The sequence below is a fragment of the Aspergillus luchuensis genome, chromosome 1 (assembly GCF_016861625.1).
Source record: "Aspergillus luchuensis IFO 4308 DNA, chromosome 1, nearly complete sequence".
Taxonomy (NCBI): domain Eukaryota; kingdom Fungi; phylum Ascomycota; class Eurotiomycetes; order Eurotiales; family Aspergillaceae; genus Aspergillus; species Aspergillus luchuensis.
The window spans coordinates 978,442-1,003,219 of NC_054849.1; the positions used below are offsets into that span (position 1 = coordinate 978,442).

The following is a 24,778-nucleotide window of genomic DNA, read 5'->3' on the forward strand; positions in this document are numbered from 1 at the left end:
TGCAGAAAGCAGATAAGTGGAGGGACAAGCAGTGGCTTGCCTATTCCTCATACCCGACGGTGGACCGGGGACACGCTGTAATTCACATGCCTGCGAAACGGACTATCACAAAGGAGGGGCTGAGAACGTCATCCTTGAAAATCCCCCCTTCCTTTGCATATCTTGGCTCTGGCAATAGTCATACCCGAGCAGGATGCGGTGGACGATCTGGTTGGGCGAGCTGGGCCTGGGGGTCCCCGACACAAGCATCAGGACCGCCACGACTCCGAACCCAGCCTCGGATGATCAGCAACCAAGAGCCATGGCCAAGGCACTATTGATTGAGACCGAACCGTCCCGTGACGAGTTCTGAGGAACGTGGGAGAAAAGAGGCGATAAGAGGCAACGTCAGGAACATAGTGAGTTTTGGTCCATTCTTGGGGAGGAAAATGAAGCGGGACTGCCAAGTCGTCGCCGCATTCTTTTTTTTCTATTCTTTCCCCGTGGATTTCTGGTTATGTTCCCCAGGCCACATGACCACCCCCCGGAATTCCGTGGTTGTTTCCCGCAGCTGCAACTTCTTGCTTCCCCTCGGAGATCGCCTTCTAGAATTCCCTTCCTCGAAATCTTGACCTGGGCAGCCACATCTGCTTCTCATTTGAAATGAGCCGGATCATTCCCCCCTTGCTTGGAAGAAGCCAAAGAAGCCGCTAGAAAACAGCATTGCTCGTGGAGAAGACTAGACCACGGTGTTGAAGTCGGAAGCTTCAGGGAACGGGAAGCTGGGAACACCCGACGGGCGGAGATGGTGGTCCGGGGAAGGGTTCCATGGTAAAGGGTTGAAGTGAAAGGACTGACTAGTGGACAATTTAATGCGACTAGCAGGTCCCCTCCCTGGAATAAAAACGAGGCGTGAGAACGAGACGAAGGGAGTCTCTGAAGGGGGAAAAAAAATCAAAGGAAGTATGAAGCCAAGCAAGCAAAGCGGCTCAAACGAGCCCGGGATCACGTGGCTGACATGAGCTGCGCGCAAGAATCAACCACAGCGACTAGAAAACCAAGCCCCCTTCAGGAACAGGCCAAAACCCAGGTTCAGGCCAGGAACCATCGCGCGTCGGTCCCATCACCGGCGCCGTTCCCCCTCCCGGGAGCCAACGGCGGCTAAAAGATGGCCGTGCCCGCTGGTCGAAACCTGTCGACTGTCGCCGTTTTAGCGCCTTCGGCCCCTGCGCCGTATCGCCCTGAGTGGCGCGGCCACTCAGCGGCAGAAAGGGCTCAGTGAAACATGCAGAGGCCCATGGAAAAAGCGCCGCAAGTGCTGTGCCGACCTTGTGAACTCCATGTTCTCGCTGCCTCAGCCCGATATTTCCCATTCAGCCTAGCTGCTGGTCGTTGATCATGGAAAATCGATAGGCGGAGACGGTCTGGCTGGCACTGCCGATTTACTCCAGTAAGCCTCGGCCATGGTAGACAGACCTAGCTCACTATCACACCAACGCCCGTAATCCCCCAGTCCCATGGGGGACTAAGCTAAGCACCGCTCGGTTGCTGGCTCGCGCTGATGTCGCATAACTTCTGGCCCCCGAGCTATTCCCAACAACTGGAGCCAAGAGGAGGGAAAGGCAGTCAGGCTCTGTGTTCAGGCTTTGTGGATGTCACTGATATCACCAACTGTGTCAAGGTTCTGGGGCTCAGACATTGGTCACTGTCAGAGCTATGACCCAACGTGCCTGTGACGGCACAGCAGTTCTTGCATGTTCATCTCTTTAGCTTCCGCATGTCGGCTCCGGGACTCTGACACACCTTGTTGATCCCAGCGACCCGCAGCAGGATGATGTTTGACGTGGGAAAGGATGCGCTTTTGGGAACTGCGGCGACCCCTGACAGGAGCAGGTGGCTCATGGATCAACTAATCCTGCGCAGCCTTCTCCAGCCAAACAGCGCCAGGTGCCAAACGGTCAGACCAAGCTGGTGGGGGTGATTCCCCGAACTCTGATATCGGCGCGATCATATTGGACTGCCCGTGGCCATGGCAATCCTGGTTCCTCCACTCCCGTTCAATCCGGTGTCGAGGACACATGATAGCGAGAGAACAGTCGCCAGATGTGCGCCTTGATGAGTGGATCTGGTCCTCTCTGGTCTTGCATTCGTCAGATGCTCTGGTCCGGGAATCATTCTAGACTGCAGCATGACCCCCTTCGCAGTCGAACTACTGTTGGTCGTCTGCGGGGACTGATTTGATAATTGGATTGTTGGGTTTGCGCCTGCATATCCTGACGGGTCTTTCCCTGCCGCAGGAAGGACATGTAGATGTGAAGATGATGTCAACCTTCCCATGATGCAGCAGCGGAAGTCTAAAGCGTTCCTTTACCCCCCCACCATCCTCGAGGGGCTCACATCATTCTCAGCCGATGCATGACCATGCTAGTCAGATACACGTTCATTTTCCTATCTTGGAAAGATGCCTTCCCAGGCTGATCCCAGATGGGGGTGCTCTCAGGCTTTCTGATTCGCATAACCGCCAGTCCGCTGGGAGGGAGGGGGAGCATCATGGGGAAAGCCAAAGGCATTGAGGTGCAGATGCAGACTGAATCATATGTTGGGATACTGTTATATTAAAAAATTCACTTGGAAGGATGATTCGAGTGTGATGTAGATCGAATCACCAACGGATTCTCCGGTTCAACGGCTCTATTGGTCCGTGTTGAGGGAGGGCTGAGCCCAAAAAAATGGGAAAAGAGAACCGAGTGCAGGGAAAAGAAAGGAAGAAAAAGCAAGATGCAAGCCGTAGTTAGTTTCCCGTTCCTTGCCTAACCTTCTTCTGACGGTCATCCATCCATTCATTTTTGACACTTTTTGCTGCGATGTGATCACCACAACCCCCCCGAACTTACCACCACTGCCACAACAACACAACAAATGATTTTATTATTTTATTTTTTTTTTACTTAACCGCCATTTAATTTTGCATAGAAAAAATTATTTTCATTAAACGTGATTGGCCGGGTTAAGTCACAAACTGGCCCTACGCCAACTGAACAATTGTGGGCGTAGACTGGCGTTGTTGCGGCACAGTCAACCGCAGTCATCTTTATCATTTGGGATTCTGATTCGAGACTCACCACCACCACAACCACACTTACTGCTCCTCCTACGGACGTACCAACGCTTGTTACCACCACCACTACCGGTCAGTAGTCCAGGAGACTGCATCCTCAATTATTTAAAGCCCCCTTCGCACTCCCCCATCGGACAATCAGAACCATCATCAATCCATCAAAGCAATCAAGCAAAGCAAAGCAATCCAGCTAGCTCAGCTCAGCCTGACCACAACTTCTCAAACGTCAATCTCTTCTCACAATCTTCTACTTCCTATTTACTTCTACTCCCGCGCTTTTAAGTGCTCATCTCTACGAAAACCTTCAAATCCACCAGTTTCAAGTCCCTTCTCCAGTCTTCCTCCCGCCGCCACTATGTGCTCTCAGTACTTCTTCAAGTACGACTGCGGCTGCACTGTCGCTGAGGGTGATGTCGTCTACTGCGCCAAGCGAGGCACCTCCTGCACTGGCGTCAGACAGCAGATCCGCCGCCGAGAGGGCTACAACTGCCCTAACCACGGTGGCTAGATAGTTCCATGCTATGCCCTTTCCCCCTCCTCCTCCGGGGGGTGGGTGCCACAGGTTAGTGAGTTGCCGAAGATCCACTCGCGCCTAACTTCCAGCCCCAGATCCATCCACAAAGGGAAGGGATACGTTCGTGAACTAACGGTTTCTGGCCCCAGGGTTGATTGCTACTCTACCTTACTAGCTAGATTGAACGGCATAGTAAGGTAGTAAGCAGGTATGATGAGAGGAAGGAAGGGGAAGAAGAGATCCAGATCTGGGTTGTTTCGATGACAATGATTTTTTTTTTTTCCACCCATTAACGATATCCGCCCTCGTGTGTGTCTTGTCTGGAGGTATTCGCGCGCAGACACAATGAGGGCGGATATTGAGACAAAAAGTGACAACCGGATCTGAGATGGGGACGGACGGTTATCTGGCATCTTCTGTTTCTTTTTTCGTCTTTTTTTCCCCCTTGATTTCCCTTTTTGAGTTTCAGTTTTCGATTTCATATTTTGGTTCCCTTTGTTCGCGACTAGCCTGTTGAAAATTGCAAAGAAAAAAAAAGTCAGAAAAAAAAAATCACCAGGGAGGACAATCTGAAGTTTTGAATTGGCATCGCTCGCACCTGATGATTATTCTGTTTGTTTGTCTTTTCTGTTCTCATCATCGTTATCATCATCATCTGTCGTTGTTATTGAGATCATTTCGGTTTTCTTTCTTTTGTTCGCTCCATCATCCTCATCGCCGCACACACCCCAGATTTGCATCATCTGCATAAGTTAGTCAGTTCGTTTAGTTTTTGTTCCCTGCGTTTCATACCACTTCCTTCCCGTTCCTTCAATCTATTCTTTGATTTGATTTGATTCGATTCGTTTATTATTTTCGGGAGGCACATGTCGATCATCAGGAGGGAACACTAACCCCATCATGCTTATTATTTCCATCATCATTCTCGGCGGCATCTTGTCTCTCTCTCTCTTCGATAGTATTTCGCAACTTGGCATTGCGCTGCATTGGGGTGTGTGCTTTGCTCTGCTGTGAAGTGTGGAACTCTGTTGTTGTTGTTGTTGTCGTTTGCTTGTAACTACCAAGTAGTTAGTTAGTTTAGTTAGTTCGCTTGTTGGCTTTATGTGACGCTCATTTTTTTTATTCTTCTATAATATTTATTTGAGGTATATTTATATTGGGATCTGAGTAGATTGGTGTGATTTATAGCTACGTAGTAGGTAGTACATCAGCTGATACTTTCCGATCTATCCACTACGGTTAGATAGTAGTACTATATCCTTTAGTATTGGGACTATTTGATTCCTACTACTACTTATGATGGTAACGATGATGATGATGATGTTCACGAGATGTGGATGCCTTGCTGGTGCCACCCTCAATTTTATTATTCTAACTAACTTAACTTACCTACTTGTTAGTAATCTCATACTAAGTTACTATATTAAAGTGTAAGTAGTATGTGGTGCAACTTGATCATATGGTTTGATTTGCACAAGACCATCCTTTTTTCCCCTCATTCAATTTATTTTCACCATCTACATCATTTGGTTTCACATGGGAAAAAGGCAGAAGACGATCAATGCGAGGAAAGAGAGAACACACAGACAAAAAAGATTCACACCAGCGCGGCAATTCTGTCGGACCCAAAACCAACTACTGACTCGGAGGGGCCGACTAGACTACTAGTAGATTATGACAAGACCCATCCGGCCCATGGAACCATGGTTGACGGCGCTTAGGTGTGACAAATCCTCCACCACTGCTGCCTTTGTCGCCCTACTTCCTCGTGGCGCGAGTCACCAGGATGGGGAATTCCTCCACATCGATGGTTACGTTTGCCGCGCAAACCATTGTCATTGCTGAGGAAAAATCCCGGAATACTCTCGGAGATACTGGGGAAAAATGCGGTTGATTCTCCTTCCTCTTCCAGTTTGCACCACAATTTTCATCTACGATTTTCATCATCAGGTGTATAGGGGAAAAGTCTCGCAGCGATTTTGTGTGTGTGCGTACGCGGAATGCAGATAGGCTCCAATGGGTCCTCCTACCCTACACGAGAGGGGGGGACCAACTAACGAGAAAATTCTCCTCGACCCTGATTAGCACCGCACATCACCGGCTGCATTAGCACCGCATACGCTTTTTATCACCTGATGTCCAACGAGCAAATCAGATGCAGAAAATGGGGCACAGACGCGAGTTGTCCGGTGGCAAGAGATGCTGACTGGTGCCAACGAGTCTCGCCGATGGATGGGGGGTTTCGGAGCCAGTAAGGGTAGGAACTCCGCGCGTATATCGGGGATTCTGAAAATCCAGTGCAACTGGGGCCTGCCAGGCGCTAGGTCGGGGTTGCAGTGTCCAACGACAATGCTTGAAAATTTGAATGCAGTGTAGCTGTGCCCCTCTTTTTCTCCGGCTTCGCTGGCGTAGAAAAGAAAAACACAGCGTCAAAGTGATGGGGGTGTACGGTTTCTGGAGCATTGTTCCGACCACATGAGGAATCAGTGTTGTGTGGCGTACCCCCTTCGCGTCTTCATGTGTTATCGGCTGCTCTGTTTCTGAGAGAAACGCGGGCATACGGCACTTGGATCGGCTGGGGGGTGTAAAATTAACAGGTTGTTAAACCTGGTCAGGCTTCAAGGCAGATACCGGGGGTAAAAGTTTAAAAAGTTACAAGAGAGGGGTCATTAGCAAGCCAGGTTTACCTGTTCATCCCTTCTATAGAGGGGAAAGTCCTTTAGTAGGCCAATAGTAGCTGGTACTAGACTCGCCAGTGTTGGGTCCCAGATAGCCTAGCTCAGTCGTGATCGAGCCGCGCCGATGAATAGCACTTGTTGGTCACAGTATTGTTGTACGGCGGTCCCAGAGCGACCCCTGGAGCAGCAGGCCTGCGCTGCCAGTGTACACCGCTTGAGTAATGCTCAGAACAGCGCCGCAGAGCTGTGCCATCACCCTTAGACCGGCGATGGGCGGGAGGGACCTGGGGAACCAGAATGCTGGGACAGTAAACCTAAAGCGGTGTGGGCACTGACTGCGCCGCTTAGGCCAACCAAAACTTGTACCAGGGTCATTTGTAAATCCTAGGAAAGCCAGAATCTAAGTCTGGTCACTGTCAGGCTCCATTGTGACCGTTGGAGGCCAAAAGAAGGCATTGTGGCAGCATTGGATTGTCGTTGGGGCATTGATGGCGGTCACGTTGTCGTGATCTCACGTGACCCGCACCAGCTGCGAGAACCGCCGAAGCGCGACAAAAACAAGCGCCAACTCCGACTCTCCGATTCTCGACGTCACCGACAAGAATGGTCTGGAAAAGCTAATCGGCCTGGTGCTCGCTTTGTTTCAGATTCTCTTTCAGGGTTCTAGAATCAATTTCCGAATCCTTTTTTCTCTCTTTCTCTCTGGCATCACCCACGGATAGAAGGCCGTTTTGCACATGTAATGTCCATAGAAGTTGACTGGGGCGCCGCGACCTCCGGTCCCGACGGAGAGGCTCTGGCCGAGCGCATCCGCTCTTTCATTCATGACAAGTTCCAGCAGGTTGCTCTGCCACGCTTTATCCGATCAGTGCAAGTTCATTCTTTCGACTTCGGGACGATTCCGCCTGAGCTCGAGATCAAAGACCTTTGCGAGCCGTTCGCCGACTTCTATGAAGAAGATGAAGATGATGAAGCGTCTGATGTATCCGAGGGGCTTGTCTCCGGGCACGGTTCGCCGTGGCATGGGACTCATCCAGAGCTCAATGAATCCTCTTTCCGCGACGACAATGCGATAAATCAATCGCTGCGTGATCCGTTCACCGAAGGCTTTCAACCCTCGGCCTTGCGGTCTCCCATAGCTCTTAGCGACCATCTCAACCCGCATTTCCGCTCCGGCACTCCTGGTATACCCGGAGGTACATCGACCCTAGGCTACCATCTGATGTCACTTGGTGGACTTTCAGGAACGCAGACACCCCTTGCTGCAGTTGCAGGCGGATCCCCGTTCGCAGGCGGATGGAATGATTCTGGGATGATGGGCCCTGGGAATAGGGGGCGTCCACCGCCTCCAATTTTTACTGCCCACCAATCGCGTCCGGAAGCCGACATTGACAGCAGTAATCCGACTTCGCGACCATCAACATCCAGCACGTTACCTTCTCATCCGTCCGGGTCCAATAAGAACAGTGGTGATGGAGCAGGCGGTCCTGACCATGGATCACACCCCGAAGAGCATGGGCATTTAGATGACCCTACTTCGGAAGAGCCTCTGCGATTTCCTCGAATGAGAGAGCGCCGGCCCGAGGACTTCCAAGTACTGTGCCACGCCAAATACGCGGGTGATGTGCGGCTGTCATTAACAGCGGAAATTCTTCTGGACTATCCCATGCCCAGTTTCGTTGGACTACCCTTGAAACTAAATGTTACAGGGATCACGTTTGATGGTGTTGCAGTGGTCGCGTACATCCGCAAGCGGGTCCACTTCTGCTTCCTGTCATCCGAAGACGCGGACGCGTTGATTGGGTCTGATCAGCCGGATGTAGGTGCTCAAGCCGAGTATTCACGTTCTGGCGGGGATGCGACCGTCTCTGCAAAGCGGCAAGGTGGACTGCTGCAAGAAATCCGAGTTGAAAGTGAGATTGGCCGGAAAGAAGATGGCAAGCAAGTCCTCAAGAACGTCGGCAAGGTGGAACGGTTTGTGCTCGCACAGGTGCGGCGGATATTCGAGGAGGAGCTCGTCTATCCTAGTTTCTGGACATTCCTGGTCTAGTTGCGCTGTAGATATGGGCCGCGGAAGAACATTGTCAACTCGCATTGGTCTAAACCCGTGAGGATTCAGGGTTTGATCGACTATTTGAGTCCTACCGTGTGCTCCAGACCGCCTCGAGCCCACCGATTTGTCAGAAACAGGCACTAAGACTGCAGTGTTTTATATCCAAATTAGCGCATGCATCTCTCCTCCCTAGCGATTGAAGAATCATGCCTAAACTTCCTTCAGGGGCAATGTAGCCACAAACCTCATCGCCTACGGGAAAAGCGTTCCTGGCACAAATCCTTCCTGTCAGACCCCACGCGCATCTCTGTCATACCTGCCAATCATCTTAACAACTGACTGCGCTATCGCCACCCCCTTGTTTTCTTGTGACGTAGCCCAGTCAATGGAAGTAATTCTCACTACCACCTTATACCTGGTAGTGGCGGCCAAGCGAAATCCAGGTTCCACACATGGAGACCTGATGACCACCCCCCTCCATGAAAAGTACACGAAATTCATAGCTAGTCAATATCTTATGAAGCGAATGAAAGAGACAGCCGAGATTGGCTACAGTCCCAATACTCCAATCCCTAGTCTAAGACAAATAGTTCCCTGGTCATGCCAAGTTAGCTGACATGAACCCAACCGAACTCTGCAGACCAAACCAAACCTCATGATCCTGTGACAGGCCCACACACCTCGGAACGGCCCCAGGCGGGAAGAGTAGGGCGGGAACCAGTGGATTTTCTTCACGCCCTCGCTTGCTCACTCCATTCATTTATTGTCTCTCTCTTCATCTCTCGTCAGCGGTTCATGCCTTAGTGAGTGGGGGCGTCTGTCAGCCGGTATCTACCTCACTTCTCTCTAGGGTATAGAGCAGGTTAGCTGACTGAATTTGAGGAGAACGTTGAGGGATTAATGGCTTAGCTTGTAGTTATTGTACGATGTGAATAGAGCACTTTTGTTCATCGTAAGGTGGCTCATCCGATTGCCACGATTACTTCAGTGTGAGGGGCGTGGAAGGGGGAGGTTGTTGCAAATAACCTCCAGGGCACAGTAAATGCTGCTGTTGCTTCTCAAGGAGAGGAGGAAGGGTATGAACTCTCTTGAAGCGAGCAGATTGAAAATTTTGGCTCTGGATCATTGTAATTGAGCGTTGGTTGGAGTGTTTGAGTTCTGTGCTTGGTTGTTGTCGTGAGGCAGTTGCGGTGTTGGTCAAAGAAGAATGATGGATCTGCACGCAGGTGCTTGGATGTGATGGTTGATCTCTCTTTCTACATTGGGCTTTGATCTGAGAGCTGATTACTACTGTATTTTTGACATGTTGTGTATGGTATATTGTATCCATGGTGTACTGCTCATCTGTTTACCAAATGCCTACAATTCGACATGGACAATGGAATTTTTGCTCCATTGTAAGTTGTAACCCAGATAACCCAGATAATCTCAAGTTTTGTAATGACAACTTCTTCCACGAGAATCGCACCAGTATGATTCACTCCACCAATGCGCTCAAATAACAGCTGGTTCATCCGACCACTAGGTGGTCGTTGTCAACATTCCGTCTCATCCAAACCCGAAAGATATGGTAACCGAAATGCACATGAAAGGGTAGCTTGAAGACAGCGAAATGTGCTAATAATCAGCCCTAAAAGCGATCAATTCACAGTCCCGACTGGCCTAGCAGGCTGACGATTGTATTTCCTGCGGCGCACCCAAGAGTCGTCTACTGGTCCTTCTTGGGAGCCTCACCCTTCTCACCAGACACCTCGTCACCAAGCTTGTGGTACTCGCGGGTCAGACCCTCACACTGCTTCTTCAGGGTCTCAATGTCACGGTCCTTGGCTGCGAGCTCCTCCTTGAGACGGCCGATTTCACCGATTTCACCGGCCTGCGCAAGACGAGCGGAGTCCTTACCGCCAGCCTTCTTGTCACCCTCGAGAAGTCTGACTCTGTCCTCAAGACGGAGGACATCGAGGATCATGGTGTAAGTCCGGTTAAGGATAAGAGACAGGAAGAGGGTGAATCCACAAAGGTACATGTTGCGCTGCGAGTAGAACTTGCGGGCTTGGACTTCCATACGATCGGTACCGAGAGCGGCGGCTCTGTGGCGAAAGCTAGGTCAGTAATTGTTTCAGTGCAATGCTAAAAAGGGTGTGGACCGTCGGAAGCATACCCCATGGTGCCCCCCTCTTTGCCGAAAGAAGCCAGCTCCAGCTGCACACGGTATACGCGGTTGACGCTATCGATGAAGAGGATAAGGATAAAGATGAATGTGATCTATAGCTCAATAAGTATTTGCAAATGCAGGACAATGCCGAGTTACATACCTTTAATCCATATTGTAATTTAGCTACTATCGGACTTTCCGAAATAAAAGCAAAGAGCTTCCTCTTCACGGTGAATGGAAGAGGGATGATGAGGCCCATGAAGACCGCCATTTCAAACACCAACAGGCAGAAAACCTATAATCATGTTGTAAGCATATGTTGATGCGACACATTATCTGATGGCCCGGGAGTGCGCGGGTCAGGGGCTGCAGGCTGCAGGCTGCAACAATCCCGGATTCCATGCCATTGCGAGGAAAGTTAACAACAAATGGCGGTACGTACAAGGCTGTAGTAAAGAGTCATTTTGCCTGAGATTGTAATTCAGATAATCTTCCGACAGATGCTTCAAGATGCAAGTTTGGCTGGAAATCCAGCTGTGGTTGTGGGGTTTGTTTTGCGTAAGATAAACAAAAGTACACGGTGACACGCAAGATGAGTTGAAGAACCCGAAAGGTCGAGCAGGCGTAGAGCGAACAATGCTTGTCGAATAAAGTCTTCTAGCTAGTATACTGGCATGAACAGTGCCAGAACAGAGCAGGAAGGTTAGGCAGTTCAGGAGATGAGGTGGTCTTTTTGCAGTTTCTGGTGAGAGGAAGACGTCATTACCGCCCGGAGCTGTGATTGTGCACGTGACTCTGTCGGCCGCGGCTCAGCCTGCCGTCTACGTCATAGCAACAGGGTTTATCTAAAGTATGTATCTAATTCTCATTGACTGCATATGATTGCTAGCTGTGGTATGTACATCATCTATATGCGTTAATCCTAATCTAGAAAGCATGTGCTTAACCCTCCGCTTCGTCATACGAGTTGGACTTGTGCTTGGGCTCGAACTTGAAATCCTTATGAGCCGGTCCGAGGAACATCTCCCTAGAAGGTTGTTAGAATGAGTCCGAAGATTGAACTTGTTAGAGGAAGATACTTACGAGATCTTGAGCCAATCCTTGTAGTTGGCACTGGCCAGCAGTGTCTCAAGCTCATTCCGGCCTCTGAAAGCCGGGGGCCGGTCGTTGATGTAGGGGGGAAGATGCTCGAGCAACCCGATGGGTACATAGCGACGAGTAAAGCTCAGCCATTCCATCAAGAAGCGTCTAGTCGTACCGACACCGTGCTCATCGGATCCCCATGCCTCCAGACCATACTTACAGAACTTCTCAATCATTGCCAAACGTTCCGTAGCGGACTTGTCAAGGTACTGGCCCGCCTGGATTTCCTCGAAGAGCCAAGGCTTGATCAGAGGACCACGACCAAGCATAACAGCATCAACACCAGCATTGTTGATGTGGTTATCATAGTCCACATGAGAGTAGCAGTCGCCGTTGCCCAGGAAGTAAACCTTGCCACCGTTTGGCTGGGTCCGGGCATCAGGCTCCCGGATGGTATCCGTCACCGCGTCAGTCTTCTCGTTCAAGCGCTTGATCAAGGCGGCACATTCGGAGATGTATTCCCAATCAGCTTGTCTGGTGTAACGCTGCTGTCTGCTACGACCGTGAAGAGTAATAGCTGCTGCACCTGCGGCGCCGTCGTGATGAAGCAGACTGGTTTCATAGCCTCCAAGCAGCAAACGCTCCGTCAGTTTCAAGGCGTTCGGATTGTTGTCCTTCGTTCCCATACGGATCTTGACAGTGATAGGAATCTGATCCGAAACAGTGTTCATACCACGAATAATCTTCTCGAGCTTCGACGGGTGCTCCAAAAGAGCAGAGCCAGCACCGTCCTTGAAGACGAGGTCAATAGGGCAGCCACAGTTCAGATCGATGACACGCAGGTTGGGAGTAACTTTAGCCAGTGCCTCTGTAGCCTTGAAGGCTTGCCAGGGCTTGTTTGCTGCAATTTGAGCACCAAACTTCATGTCCTTGGAGTTATCATAGCCCTGCACGATGTCTGCCCCGGGCAGCATCGTGGGAGGGAGCATCTCCGACTCATGGGCTCGCATTAAAGCCCATTCCGACTTGTTACCCTGGATCAAGGGCAAGCTCATTGCCATCTCAGAATAGGTGAATTGTGCGCCAAGCTCGACGCAAAGTCTTCGGAAAGGCATGTTGCCCTGGGTAGTCAAAGGCGCCAGTGCCGGTGTCTCGGGTCCGAAGTATAGTCGGCGCTTCTCCGATGGCATGAATGGCGGCTCAACGTACAGAGCCCGGTTTTCCTCCTTCTCTTCCTTGTTCTCGGCATCCTTGGTCTCTGCATCCTTAGTCTCGGCATCCTTCTTCTCTTCACCCTTGGTCTCAGCTCCTACAGGCGCAGCACGATGGCGCTTGTGAAGCTCCCTCTCAATAGTTCTGGATGTGTTTTCCAACCAATTACTGTACGGTTCAGCTCTCGGGAAATCCATCTTTCTCCTCGCCAAAGCGATCTTATCCTCCATCGAAGCAACATTGACCGCCCCGTCCTCTCCAGCAAAGGGAACAAGCCGCTGAACCTTCTTCTTGCGCTCCTCATCCTCAATAAGAACCAACTCTTTCCTACCATCGGCCGTCTCCCGCTCCTCCGAGTGTGAACCGACGAAGCGACATTTCCAGCCCACGAAGCACTTTCCGTTGATATCCCAAACAGGACATACACCATTGAACGTCGTAAGATCTTCCCGCTTGTGTTCCTTCAAGTATTTCCGCAGGTCATGCTCGTACCGACACTTTTCACCAAAAGTGCACTCGGCAGGAGAGAACTCAGGCCTGAAGTTCACACTAGAACACAATCCCTTCGCATCCTCGGATCGACCGAACGTGCGGTTCGTATTCTGACCAGTCTTCTTTTTCTTGTTCTTCTTCCCGTTCTGCTCATCGGCGCGTCCATCGTGGTGCGCAGCTTCCGCGGCATCGTCTGCATTGTCATCGGGATTTCTTTGGCCTCTCGTGGGTTGTTGGTCGAGAATGAACCTAGCAGGGACAGTTAATTAGGATGGAGCGCGCGCATCGCAAACAATTTTGGTCATCACATACTCAGGTTTGATAGGAGCAACGCCCTTCATGCGCGGGGCGGGCGCATCAGCCGTTTGCCCATTAGAATCCGCCGAATCATCGAGTCTGGCCTTCTTCGAGGGTGGCTCCTGGGCCTGGTCTGCAGCGGCATCGCCATTCTCCGGATCACGCTTGGGCGCATTAACCTCCGGAGCGGGCAGCTGTTCCTGAGCGGTTGTTGGCTCCATTGTGAACAGTCGCTTTCCTCGAAAAAAAGATTAAAAAGAAAAAAAACGACCTTATTTAATCACCAAAAAGAGGTGAACTGCGCAATGCGACAATTGGGCTAGAATCAGCGCGTCGTATAAACCAGACCCTTTCCGAATTCGAAAAGATGCCGGTCGGTCCTCGAGAATCTCCGCAATCAATCAATCTATTGCGGGCAAAAATTTCGAGGGGTGCAGTTTGTAAAGTTTGCACTGACAGTGGCGTTGGCGGCAGTTTCCAGCGTGGCGGGACGGAGGGCGGTCAGGGCGTTGCTTAGTAGTAGTAGATATTAGTCTGCTGTTCTGAACTTCTGACAGCCAATCCCTGAGGTGCTGTTACGATGGGCGGTATACGCGGTAAAACGGAAGCGATCCTTTGCCGTCGCCTTACCGGGCAACCTCCTTCCCCCCCATCCATTACAACCGTCGAACAGACTAGCGTAATCTTACTTTACATACTGAACAAGAGCCCCACCGAAGTTGAACCTAGTCTTTGCAATACTCACATTTTCTGGGTTTCTAGAAGAACTCAAACGACCCGGTTGATGGAGGGGGGTAGATCAATGCTGAGAAGTCAGCCACCTGTCGTTAACTAACTAGTTAACTTACTATTAAAGTAGTTAGCAAACGCCGTTTGGTCTCGCGTCGAGCACACCCACAATCGCGGTTCCAATCAAGGCATAGTCTCCGTTCTATGCTGTCGCTCCGCCCATCGCTGTGATCGATCGTTACTCGTCGAATGTTACGACGACTGTGGGATACACGCAATCCACCACAGTGGCAAGGATCATACATACATACATACATACTGCTGAGGACAAGAAACACCATGCTACAAAGTATTGAAGACAGAATACTACATCGGAGATATATCCGACTGGCAACCATCAAACACCCGCCCTTAATCACGTTCACTAGTACTACATACAGTACTTATTTATCGCTGCACCCCCCCTTTAAACTTCAATTAACTACCCAGAAAGTCAATTCCATCTTGGCAAGAAGGTCACAGGACTACGAATACGCCTCTAGCATTGGGCGATTTCGAAACGATGGCGAAGATCTCCTGCGCCTCTCACTTTTAGTCACTCTGCTTAGCGCCTTGTACCTGCTGATCTGATATGTCCTGATGAGGATTAACTACCCTTCCCCATGCATCATGTTACATGTACATTGACTTTCGTATGTTGTGTAAGCCTAACTTTACGGATTGGACGTCCGGGGGAGGGAACGGAACGTCGGAATGCACCTGCTTACTTACTCAAGTAGTAAGTAGTTTAGTGCATAGTTACTGTATATGGTTGGCTGTTTATGGTCCTTGACCAATTTCTGAGTGCTATTTACGTATGCTGTAAACTGGCTTCGCTTCCCCTACCCCCCTTTTCGTATGTGGATGGGTGGATATTATGCGTATGGGTTGCTGCAGTATAATCTGCATGAGGCAGGTACAGGTTGAAGGCCTTGTGGTTCGTTGTTGTCGTTAGGTGGATAGATCATGGTATCCACATCAAGGGACAAAAAGCACATGTGGCATTCCAGGAACCGTGGACTTGGAAATGCAAGGGTGGCAAATTGGTTCTATTTATTGCTAAACAATACGTACTGATATATATTGGTCTTTCTGAGATTGTATGACTCTTGTAAGCTTACGCAACTGTACGACATCGATGCGTAGATTATTTGAGGATATTGATTGCTCCCGGGTTGTTTGGTAGACATCATGTGCTGTGAGTAGTACCATGTATGTAAGGGAGTACTACTAATTCATGTACATAATCTACCAATGTATGGGCTCCGTCACTTGTGTTCCCCGGTCATCCCAGAATGCAGGTGCCTGATTAGAGTAGCGGCTGTAAGGCGACTGCTACGTGCTGTAGGAATGCTCAGTAATCAGAGTGCGGCTGGCAGCAATACTCCGAAAAGCGGTATATACTTTATAGCGTACACGCGCAGTCCTCGGGAGAATACCTGGTGGATACAAGCTCCTCACTTGACTCGAATTAGGTTCGGTAAAACGCAGCCGAGGTATTCGAGGGTTGAGACATGGATGAAACAAACGGATGGCGCTTGACAGGGGTAGGCTTGCCCAGATTGCAGAACATACAACCATCCATGCCGTCTGTAACCTGAAGGTGCGTAGTTGATATTGGCTTGGTTAGTTCTATCACTCCAACAGCAGAGTCAGTTCATCAATGTTGCATGGTCAGCACTTGCGCCTGAAAAGGCAAGTCACTCGACCGATAATGCGGTTTGAAAGACGGAAAGTTGCCGCTAACCATTAGAAATGCTTCTTCAGTGCTTCTAGTGTTGGAGCCAAGACCACACCCCCAGGATATGCCCTAGACTAATTGCATGATTGAGAATGAATGAGGAATCATCCTCCCCGATTTTCGTGGCGATCGGCACCCGGAGGAAAAGGGGCTTGGTCCCATTCCTGCGATCTCTCACGTCCCAGCCAATACCAGGCGATCTGGTCTATCAGCAGACCATGCTGAGCGGGAGAACGGTGTGTATGTTACTACTGCTAGGCCATTTTAGCGCCCAAGTCGTGAGGGCTTGCTCTTCGATACACCGATTTATCAGTACTTTCGTTCAAGAAACGCCCATACAGACCGCCCATTTGCCTCGTTCGCTTACAAGTGAGGCTGCTATGATATTGATGTCATTGATATATGGCCAGTGCTGAAAAAGGAGCGATAAGTGGCCGTGCTTCGTGCTTATCGTAATATCGGTTCTAACTCCGCCATACTAGAGATCGGGGCTTACTGAAGAGGGTATCGCGGAGTATAGACGGAGGTCCTGGAATGTCCGATGCGAATGATAAGGAAGGTAGCCAATGTTAACCACTAGCCAGGTCACCCAATAGCACCATAGGAAAGCGTTGTAGCCCCTGATACTAAACGCGCGCTGAAATATGCAGTGACTTGCACCCGGACCTCCATTTTCCGGGTCACTTCCACCACAGGAGTTCCTGAATATCAAGACCCCGGGTTGAGTACTGAATTTCGGGTTCTGTGGGGGTTGCGTTGGTTAGAGTGTCTAACCGATGCACCTGGCTTGGTGTGGCATGGACAAGCTTTGGACCCTTTCTGACACCGCCGGAATGAATGATCCAGATTCTAGGACCGGTTCATCGGATAACTTCAGGGTGTGATGGTACTATCATAGGCTACGAATCCCCGGAGGGATCTCGACCAGGATATAGTGCGCATGTGAACCACGGGTAGGTAGCGTGCTTGCTGGGGGTAGTACGAGACATTCAAGGCTCCGAGAGGAGTTACTGTGTTGCACAAGCATATTGTTTTCTGGAAGGGTCGAGTCATTTACTTCTTCCTGAAGAGCGGATGAGCCCGAAATTGAGAAAAAACATATCCGCACGGACAGACGAGATGAGACGAGAGTGGGATGGATGGATGGATGAATGTTGCAAAGAACAACGCAGATGAATGAGCTGGTTGAACTTGCTAGTAATAAGTTTTAGTTGTATAGTAGGTAGGTAGCACCACCACCACCAAAAGTAGGTCCAGCTCCGTAATAATACAGAGACCGGAAAATGGAGCGGGGACCAATCCCCGGTAATACAGTTTCATACCAAGAGACAATACAAGGGTGACGCCCCTCTGGATCTCCTGCAGCAGTTAGCTACACACCAGTCCACCGCCGTCATCATCATCGACTTTTCGAAGAAGCGCTAGTGACTCGACTAGACTGCAAGCGGTGTCAAGTTCATTGCTACTAAAGGGGGCTCCACCTGCTAGAAGCCGAAGGGAACCAGAAGCTGTTTGCTGGCCACTGGAGTCAGTGGTCGAAACCTCCCATGGATCCTCCGCCATCCTCATACGTAATAGTAAGTCGCAAGAAGATTCGTTCGTTGGGCACTGGGCAGATGCTGGGCAGCTCTGATTGCCTGGAAATAGTTATGGGTGGCCCCAGCCAGACCAATGACTAAGGTTGTTCTTACCCAATCTAGATAAGTGCGGCCATTGTCCGGGATGTACCGTAATTTAGGTCATGGACGGACTTGACCAGATTGGGTTGTAATAAAACGGTAATGCTTGAGAGTTAACCCTTTACTAGTAAGTAAGTACGTAGTAGTGAAGGTGTGGTGCCGTGAATTGCCCCCTCCCTCTCTCCGCCGGCAAGACACCCAAGACAGGTCCAGTCACTCACTGTCTAGTCATTATTACCTGGTGGTTTTTTCCGGTCGTTGCTTGCTTGCCGCCAGTTGCTGGGCTTCCTGACTTCGCTGCTTGTCGGTGAAATTGGACTTGTTGTTCCTCGTGTGTGCGTGCGTGTGTTGCCCACACCTTTTCCCCCATTCACCCAATTTCCCATCTCTACACCATCATCATCATCTTCTCATCACCATCTACTACTTCTATTAACCATCACCTTCTTTTTGTGCATCTCAGAATTTGTTTTCTTCCCTTCTGGTGATCGAATCGATCAGTAATATCGTTACGTCCCGCCACCTTACCCGAATCCGTCACAAGTTCCGCAAGCCAAAGCGGGACAACATCCGAGGGTGGTGGACACTCCTTGTGTGATCCCGCCCAAAACCGCCGTCGTGGAATCGTTCCTTCATGCTCGGGTCGTCAGAAGCGACGCATAGTCCTCCTCCTCCCTCACTTCATTACTCTCCCTCTGTCGGGGACCTCGATTGCGCCTCTACCAGGGACTCGACCCCCGTCACCACTCCCCTCGGGTTTGGCGTACCGTTGCGCAGACCGGATAGGGAAAAGCTACTCTCGGATTCCTCGTGGACTCGAAATTCACTTGACATCGGCGGCGACACGTCCTCACCGTACTTTGACAACCAGCAACTACACCCTCACTTCGATTCAGATCTCGACTTCCCTCTCTTTCCTTCCTCCCCAATACAAACCAACACCATGACCGGTGCAGCCGCTCCGATCGACATCGCCACCCGCCAGAGTTCCGTTTCTCCTCCCGGACAGCAGGCGTCGAACCTGACGTCTGCTCTGCAGAGAGCTGGTAATGGAGAACGGACAGGCAGTCTATCCCATGCAAACGGTGTTGGTCTCAGCGTCTTCAAAGCTCCCCCTCCTCGCAAGGACTCCATCGGTGCAGCTACCGCACAATGGGGCAACGGAACGAAGCCCATCTCAATGTCCGGCTCCAACCGCGATAAACCCCGCCGTGAGTCTTTGGCAGGAAGTTTAGTTGGTGGAATGAGCTGGGGTGGTGTGTCTGTTGGCAGTTGGATTCGCGATGAGTGAGTGTCCATGTCGTTATGGGAATCTCTACGATTTCCCGTGATCGCGCGAGTGCTTTGGCCACTGGAAGCTGACGAATGAATCATCTAGTATAATCATGACCGGCACATCTCCGTTCACTTTCCAGTCACCGTCATTTCATTCATCCTCATATTTACCCAAGCTGGAAGCGAACTTTATGCGCGACTTCAACTGCTGTGGGGTGACTCTTCCGACGCTTCACGATCTTTTGCAGCACTATGAGGAAGCTCACGCCACCAAGTCACCTCAGCAGGGCCACCGCCCCAGTCAAGGGGATAGTAGAGCGGCCCTGGCTGCGGTGGCGATGGCGCAGCAGCAACAAGGCCAGCAAAACAATAATCAGGGCCGTGGATTGCAGCCAGATAGGACTCTGGACTTGCAGCGGAAAATGAGTCAGCTTCCACACACTCAGCAGCATTCGGATATGGATACCATCGATGACATGGAACTTGATGAGCCAATGGGTGATCACGATGCCGCCACTGCACAGCTGTTCGCGCCTCAGTCGCGTGATGGAGGTCAAGGAGGTTTTGGCAGTACCAACCAAAGAGTTCCGCATCTGAATTTGTCGATGCTTCCAGGACACCAAGGGTTCAAAGGCTCTCAGCCCGGTACTCCCGTTGCCTCTGGGCGCCCTCTATCGCTGCAGAACAACCCAACGGTTTCTTCCGTCAATACACCTACTTTGATGGCGAACCCTCTACAGAACTCACAGTTCCGGACCACACCAGACTCCTCTGCCCCCGGGACGCCGGCAGAACTGGATGACAGCATGCTTGGTGGTTTTGGAGACCTGGCTATGCAGAACCCGATGATGCAGGGTCAGTCGCAATTTGGAAGGTTCGCCGGGAACAACAACGATATGGTAGACTTGTGTATCGACGAGCCAGCCAAACGACTGTTTAGTCCCACTGGCGGAATCAATACCCCCAATGCTCACTTTAAGCTCAGTGGAGCACAGTATGGCCCTAACAGTGAAATTGCTCGACGAATCCGAGAGCAACAGTTGTTGGCGGGTGTTCCTGATACCACTGCACTCCTTCCCAACGAGGAACCCAAGCCTTTCCGGTGCCCAGTCATTGGTTGCGAGAAAGCGTATAAGAACCAAAATGGTCTGAAGTATCACAAAGCTGTAAGTTCTTTTCCAAGTCAAACCATCCTTAGCTTGTCTAATCATTCCCTAGCACGGCCACAACAACCAGCAACTTCACGACAACGCAGACGGCACCTTTTCTATCGTCAACCCCGAGACATCAACGCCATATCCTGGAACACTTGGTATGGAGAAGGAGAAGCCCTACCGCTGCGAGGTCTGTGGCAAGCGTTACAAGAACTTGAACGGTCTCAAATACCACAAGTCGCACTCGCCGCCCTGCAATCCTGATTTCCAGCTTGCTGCAGGCAGGAATTTGGCTTTTGGTGGAGGCGTCATGCAAGGGCAGAACATCAACGTTGCTGGGGCTGGCCTACCTGGCATCGGTGAAGAGGGTCTTTTATAAGGTCCCCATATCACGAACGACATGCAATCCAATTTTACGCATCATTATTCCCACACTAATTCGACACGACGATCTCTGACGGCCTCGTCGCGCGGGATACGATTTAATGACAGGTTTGGTGGCTTGGAGTTAATGGTATGAACGTCATGTCAATCGCGGTTTGGGACGACCGTGCTTTGGTCTGGTAATAAATCAGTCCTTTTTAAAGACTTTGAAGAAGTTCTTCCACGACTTAACAGCCGATAGACGTATCGGCGTGGATTCTCTGGATTCTTTTGCTTGCTCCTGGCATTTGCTTAGCTTTGACGGTTATGTGTATTCGGGATCAAAACAGAAAGTTGGGTATTTCATTTTGTCGACTTCCATTGTCACGTCTCCGATCCTGGGCTCCTTCGCCATCCGCGGTGCCGAATTACTTAATCAGAACCTTCAAAGGCGTGTCATGCCCTGCAGAAAAAACTGGAGTACGGTTACGATGGGACGACTTTGGGTTTGAAAAAAGAACGAAAAGCAATTTAGCGCAATGGTTTCTACTGGATATGCAAAGTTGGAGCAACGCGGTGGTTGTCGTTCTTTGCCTTTTTCTCTGGCACAATGAGGTTTTCGCTGCTTGGAGACAAGGGAAGACCATGAAAAAAAAGTAACTACTGGTGGTACTCTGGCGTCAATCAGTTCTGTAGATAATGTTTTTTCTTTTTTCTTTTTCAGACCGGCTTCTGGCTCCTACACTGCGTTTTTGTGTCTTTCTATTTCCTCTTGTTTATCTTCGCTGATCATTTCTTCCCGTTCTTTGCGTCGTTTGTTCTTATTTGCCTGTGGTGTTGTTGGAGAAACATGGGACTTTCGAACTGACTGGCTGAGTCGCTGATAGATACTATTCCTCGCTATGTTCTTGTTGCTTTCAAGTGTTTTTGCCTGTTTGCTCCTTTTGAGATTCCCGTTTCGATTGTTGAAGGTTTGACGTAATGTTGTTTGCTTTGCGGAAAAAGGGCTCCTTTCCTTTCCTTTAAACCAAAAAAAGTCTGAACATGAAACAATTTCACTCCATATTTTCAATACCTCTCGGGTATGCTCGATAGTCGAATAATAGGTTAGCTAACTAGTTACTGGTTTCGATTATGAATATCATGTAGTCAATTCTTGATTTGGGTGCTACGCTGGTGTAATTGAGTGAGCGTTGGGACGTTGAGTGAGTTAGTTGGGCCGTAGTTGTTTCTTCTTACTTGGAAGTACTCCGTAGACGGATCACCATTCTGGAGTCATTTGAAGTAACCTGTGGCATGTACCCTACGTGATCGATTACTGTAACTTGTTGAAAGCATAGGATGGCCTTTGGCCACTTTACCCGGCTGCTCTTTGTTAAGATGAGTGTGATCATGTTCATAATATAGAAGAAAACAATCTGTTTCATTCATTTCAGATATGTTACTCTAGTACAGCTTGAACTTTGAAAAGGAACCGCCGTCCACCTCATAAGCGCCACATACATCCAATGTGGGGAAGAAGCAAAGAGTATGAGGAAAGTAAATAAAGAAAAAAAGTGTTGATCAAGGACAAAAAGTGAAAAGGAAACAGGAATCCCGGTGTTGTTTGTTTACTTCGTGAAAATCAAATCGTCATTTGAGGCAAATTTCCGCTTGCACCGACCATCCAGACATAGTTGGAAGAAGAAAAAAGGAACCAGATATGGGTTTCGTTGCTCATAGAATCCTGAGTCAGATCTGGGATTTTACATGCTGAGTATAAACGAGGCCAGTAGAACATAGAAAGAGGTATGGAGAATGGAATACACGTTCTGGAATTTATCCGGAGTAAATGGATGATGCTTACGCACATCTACCACTCGAATTCTCCTTGACCTTTGTGGAAGACGTACCTGTTCGCTTGTTAGCAGAGGGTTAAGTGGATTGAGTGATATTGATGTACTTACTCCTTGCCACCAGTGGTCAGGATACCATCTTTGAGGGTGCACTTCCACTTGTTCTTCACGCGTTGAACCTTGTCATAAGTGCAAAGCATGACCTGGCCTACGGCATCTTCAGCATCATGATCCTCAGCAACAAGGTCATCAGGGTCGTCAAGATCAGAATTGATGGCATCCTCGTCATCCTCATCCCTTTCATCATCACCACCGGGGCCGTCGAATTGAGCACCGAGAACCTTGGGTGGATGAGATGAGGAACCAGCAACTGCCGACACATCAGCTGGCTCTGCTTGGGTAGCCACCAGCCCACGAGTCGATGTCTTCGATGAGTAGTCATGCTCGTCGAGAGGCAGCATCAGACCACCGCCTTCTAACTGGAGCATCTGTTGTCTGAGATGGTCACGAAGGAGACGATCACCTTCTCCTCCCTGGCGTTCGGCAGCTTCCCGCCTCCGTGCAACCTCAGCCTTCCATGCAGACAAGGCATCATCACCGGCACCGTCCGTTTGAGTATTGCCGACAGGGGGTTGAGACACAGGGGGATACCCCGGTTCTTGCTTGATCTGTGGAGCCTGCCCGTTGGGTACATGCTGCATAGGCTGGGGACGCGGCTGGCCAGGTATGGCCATGGCTGCTTGGGCCTGTGACTGTGCTTGCAGCTGACTGACTGAGTTAGCGGCTGCAGCTCCGTAACGCTGACGAAGCATATTGGCAGCCCGTTCTTGAGCAGACTGTGGGTTGGAGGAGTTTGGCATCATCATATTATTCATCGGCATCATCCCAGGCTGACCGTTGACGCCAGGTTCGGTCTTGATGTGAGGTTGTTGTTGTTGTTGACCCATGGCATTGGGGCCGGCCCCAACCGGAGCAGGAGCCTGGAGCGGAGGTGCCGTAGCGGGGACGGACTGAGGGATGGGTTGCTGTTGAGGAGGGGGAGGAGGAACATGATGCTGTGGCTGAGGGGGTGGACCAGGCCGAGGAGCATTTGACGGCACAGTTGCGGTGGGAGGGAGGATATTTTGTGTCTGAGGGGGAGCGGCTTGCGGCGGCGGCGGGTCCCAAGGGAAGTGAGCGACACCCAATGAGGAGAGCTTCTTCTGCCAGCTCTGGGAATGAAGGTTAGCATACGTAGATTTGTATTTAACAGGAGAAATTGAATGGAGCAAGGAGTCAAAGGGCCAAGTGGTAGGTATAATAAGGACTGAGACCGAGAAGGTGAAGGGGAAACGGGCAGCGAATGACGATGCTGAAGCGGCTTGGCAGGTCGACTAGGGCGGGTAAAAGCGGCGCGGTATAAAAAGAGACTCAAAAGCAGGCGATGCCCCCAGGCGGCCGCCCTTCCCGCACCTCTCGGACCCCGCTTGGGGCGTCTCCCCCTGGGGCTCATCACCCCAAACATCACGACTTCTTTTGACCTCAAAAAGACTCTCGCCAACAAAGAAAAACGGTTCTTGATGGAGTACTAACCTTGCGCAAATCTAACAGTGTTTGCTGGTCCACACCACTTTCCTCGAAGTCCACCTGGGAGCCATCACAGACCTCCTGGATGACACGATCGAATACCGTGCCCTAGGGATAACTGGTATGAGCCAACATCTCACATGGTTCTGATATGGGGTTAGAGCGGGGGAATGGAGAACTTCGAAGGGAGTATCAAGCCACAATCAGGGCTCATCGAAGTCTCCAGCTCTCATAGAGTTTTTTTTTTTTTTAAGATGCACTCACCACCTGCTGGTTCGACATGATCGCTGTTGGGATCAGACAAGGACGAGAAGACGCTTTGTCAAGCCAGGTGAAGGGAAATTTAATGAAGTTTGGGTCAAATAAATTTGCTCTGTCTTCTAAGAAAATAGAAAAAAGAACGGGGGTGCCTATTAACACGCGAGAGCTCGACGTGAATGGGGGTTGTCGGGCTTATCACAGGTAAAGCCTCGCCGTCGCAGCGGTCGCTTGCCACGGGCGAATGCGACAGTTGAGTCTCCACAACCACTACTTCCGACCACCCTCGAACTTGCACTGCTTCTGTAGATGGTCTTTCTTACTTCAAGAACTCAATATTCCGAGTCTCAGCGTGTGACGAGCCGTAGAATGCCGGGTGAATGCCGGAAGGGAGTTGAAAGCAAGGCAGGCGTGCCGGAGGGATGTGGTTGAGGTGAAAGTCGCTCTCTCCGGGCGAAATCCGCCTTCCTCCCGCCTGCTTAGTCACCACCACCGCTAGTCCCTAGTGGGAGGTCCGGGGGATCTGCCCCGGCGCGACGCAAAGAGCTGTTGTTTCTTTGA

The 24,778-nt window shown here is 50.4% G+C and overlaps 7 protein-coding genes across 7 annotated transcripts; 3 read left to right on the forward strand and 4 right to left on the reverse strand.

The window, feature by feature from the left end:
* Nucleotides 1-3,452: 3,452 nt before the first annotated feature.
* Nucleotides 3,453-3,605, forward strand: AKAW2_10336S (uncharacterized protein; the record flags this gene model as incomplete). The annotated part of the gene is made up of 1 exon (XM_041686057.1): nucleotides 3,453-3,605. The coding sequence occupies one exon, from the start codon at nucleotides 3,453-3,455 to the stop codon at nucleotides 3,603-3,605; it is 153 nt and encodes a 50-aa protein (XP_041537056.1).
* Nucleotides 3,606-7,031: 3,426 nt separating this feature from the next.
* Nucleotides 7,032-8,339, forward strand: mdm12 (ERMES complex subunit MDM12; the record flags this gene model as incomplete). Its single annotated transcript, XM_041686068.1, has 1 exon — nucleotides 7,032-8,339. The coding sequence occupies one exon, from the start codon at nucleotides 7,032-7,034 to the stop codon at nucleotides 8,337-8,339; it is 1,308 nt and encodes a 435-aa protein (XP_041537057.1).
* Nucleotides 8,340-9,321: 982 nt separating this feature from the next.
* On the reverse strand, nucleotides 9,322-9,672 carry AKAW2_10338A (uncharacterized protein; the record flags this gene model as incomplete). Its single annotated transcript, XM_041686079.1, has 1 exon — nucleotides 9,322-9,672. The coding sequence occupies one exon, from the start codon at nucleotides 9,670-9,672 to the stop codon at nucleotides 9,322-9,324; it is 351 nt and encodes a 116-aa protein (XP_041537058.1).
* A 378-nt stretch (nucleotides 9,673-10,050) lies between these two features.
* Nucleotides 10,051-10,957, reverse strand: AKAW2_10339A (putative BAP31 domain protein; the record flags this gene model as incomplete). Its single annotated transcript, XM_041686090.1, has 4 exons — nucleotides 10,051-10,429; nucleotides 10,501-10,604; nucleotides 10,655-10,789; nucleotides 10,937-10,957. The coding sequence occupies 4 exons, from the start codon at nucleotides 10,955-10,957 to the stop codon at nucleotides 10,051-10,053; spliced, it is 639 nt and encodes a 212-aa protein (XP_041537059.1).
* A 479-nt stretch (nucleotides 10,958-11,436) lies between these two features.
* On the reverse strand, nucleotides 11,437-13,799 carry dus3 (tRNA dihydrouridine synthase DUS3; the record flags this gene model as incomplete). The annotated part of the gene is made up of 3 exons (XM_041686102.1): nucleotides 11,437-11,521; nucleotides 11,578-13,530; nucleotides 13,594-13,799. 3 exons carry the CDS (start codon nucleotides 13,797-13,799, stop codon nucleotides 11,437-11,439), a joined length of 2,244 nt encoding a protein of 747 aa, XP_041537060.1.
* A 4,601-nt stretch (nucleotides 13,800-18,400) lies between these two features.
* Nucleotides 18,401-20,574, forward strand: SFP1 (zinc-coordinating transcription factor SFP1; the record flags this gene model as incomplete). Its single annotated transcript, XM_041686113.1, has 3 exons — nucleotides 18,401-19,053; nucleotides 19,145-20,207; nucleotides 20,260-20,574. The coding sequence occupies 3 exons, from the start codon at nucleotides 18,401-18,403 to the stop codon at nucleotides 20,572-20,574; spliced, it is 2,031 nt and encodes a 676-aa protein (XP_041537061.1).
* A 1,836-nt stretch (nucleotides 20,575-22,410) lies between these two features.
* AKAW2_10342A (transcription initiation factor IIA large subunit) lies at nucleotides 22,411-24,241 on the reverse strand (the record flags this gene model as incomplete). The annotated part of the gene is made up of 4 exons (XM_041686124.1): nucleotides 22,411-22,450; nucleotides 22,505-23,604; nucleotides 23,966-24,067; nucleotides 24,224-24,241. 4 exons carry the CDS (start codon nucleotides 24,239-24,241, stop codon nucleotides 22,411-22,413), a joined length of 1,260 nt encoding a protein of 419 aa, XP_041537062.1.
* Nucleotides 24,242-24,778: the final 537 nt, after the last annotated feature.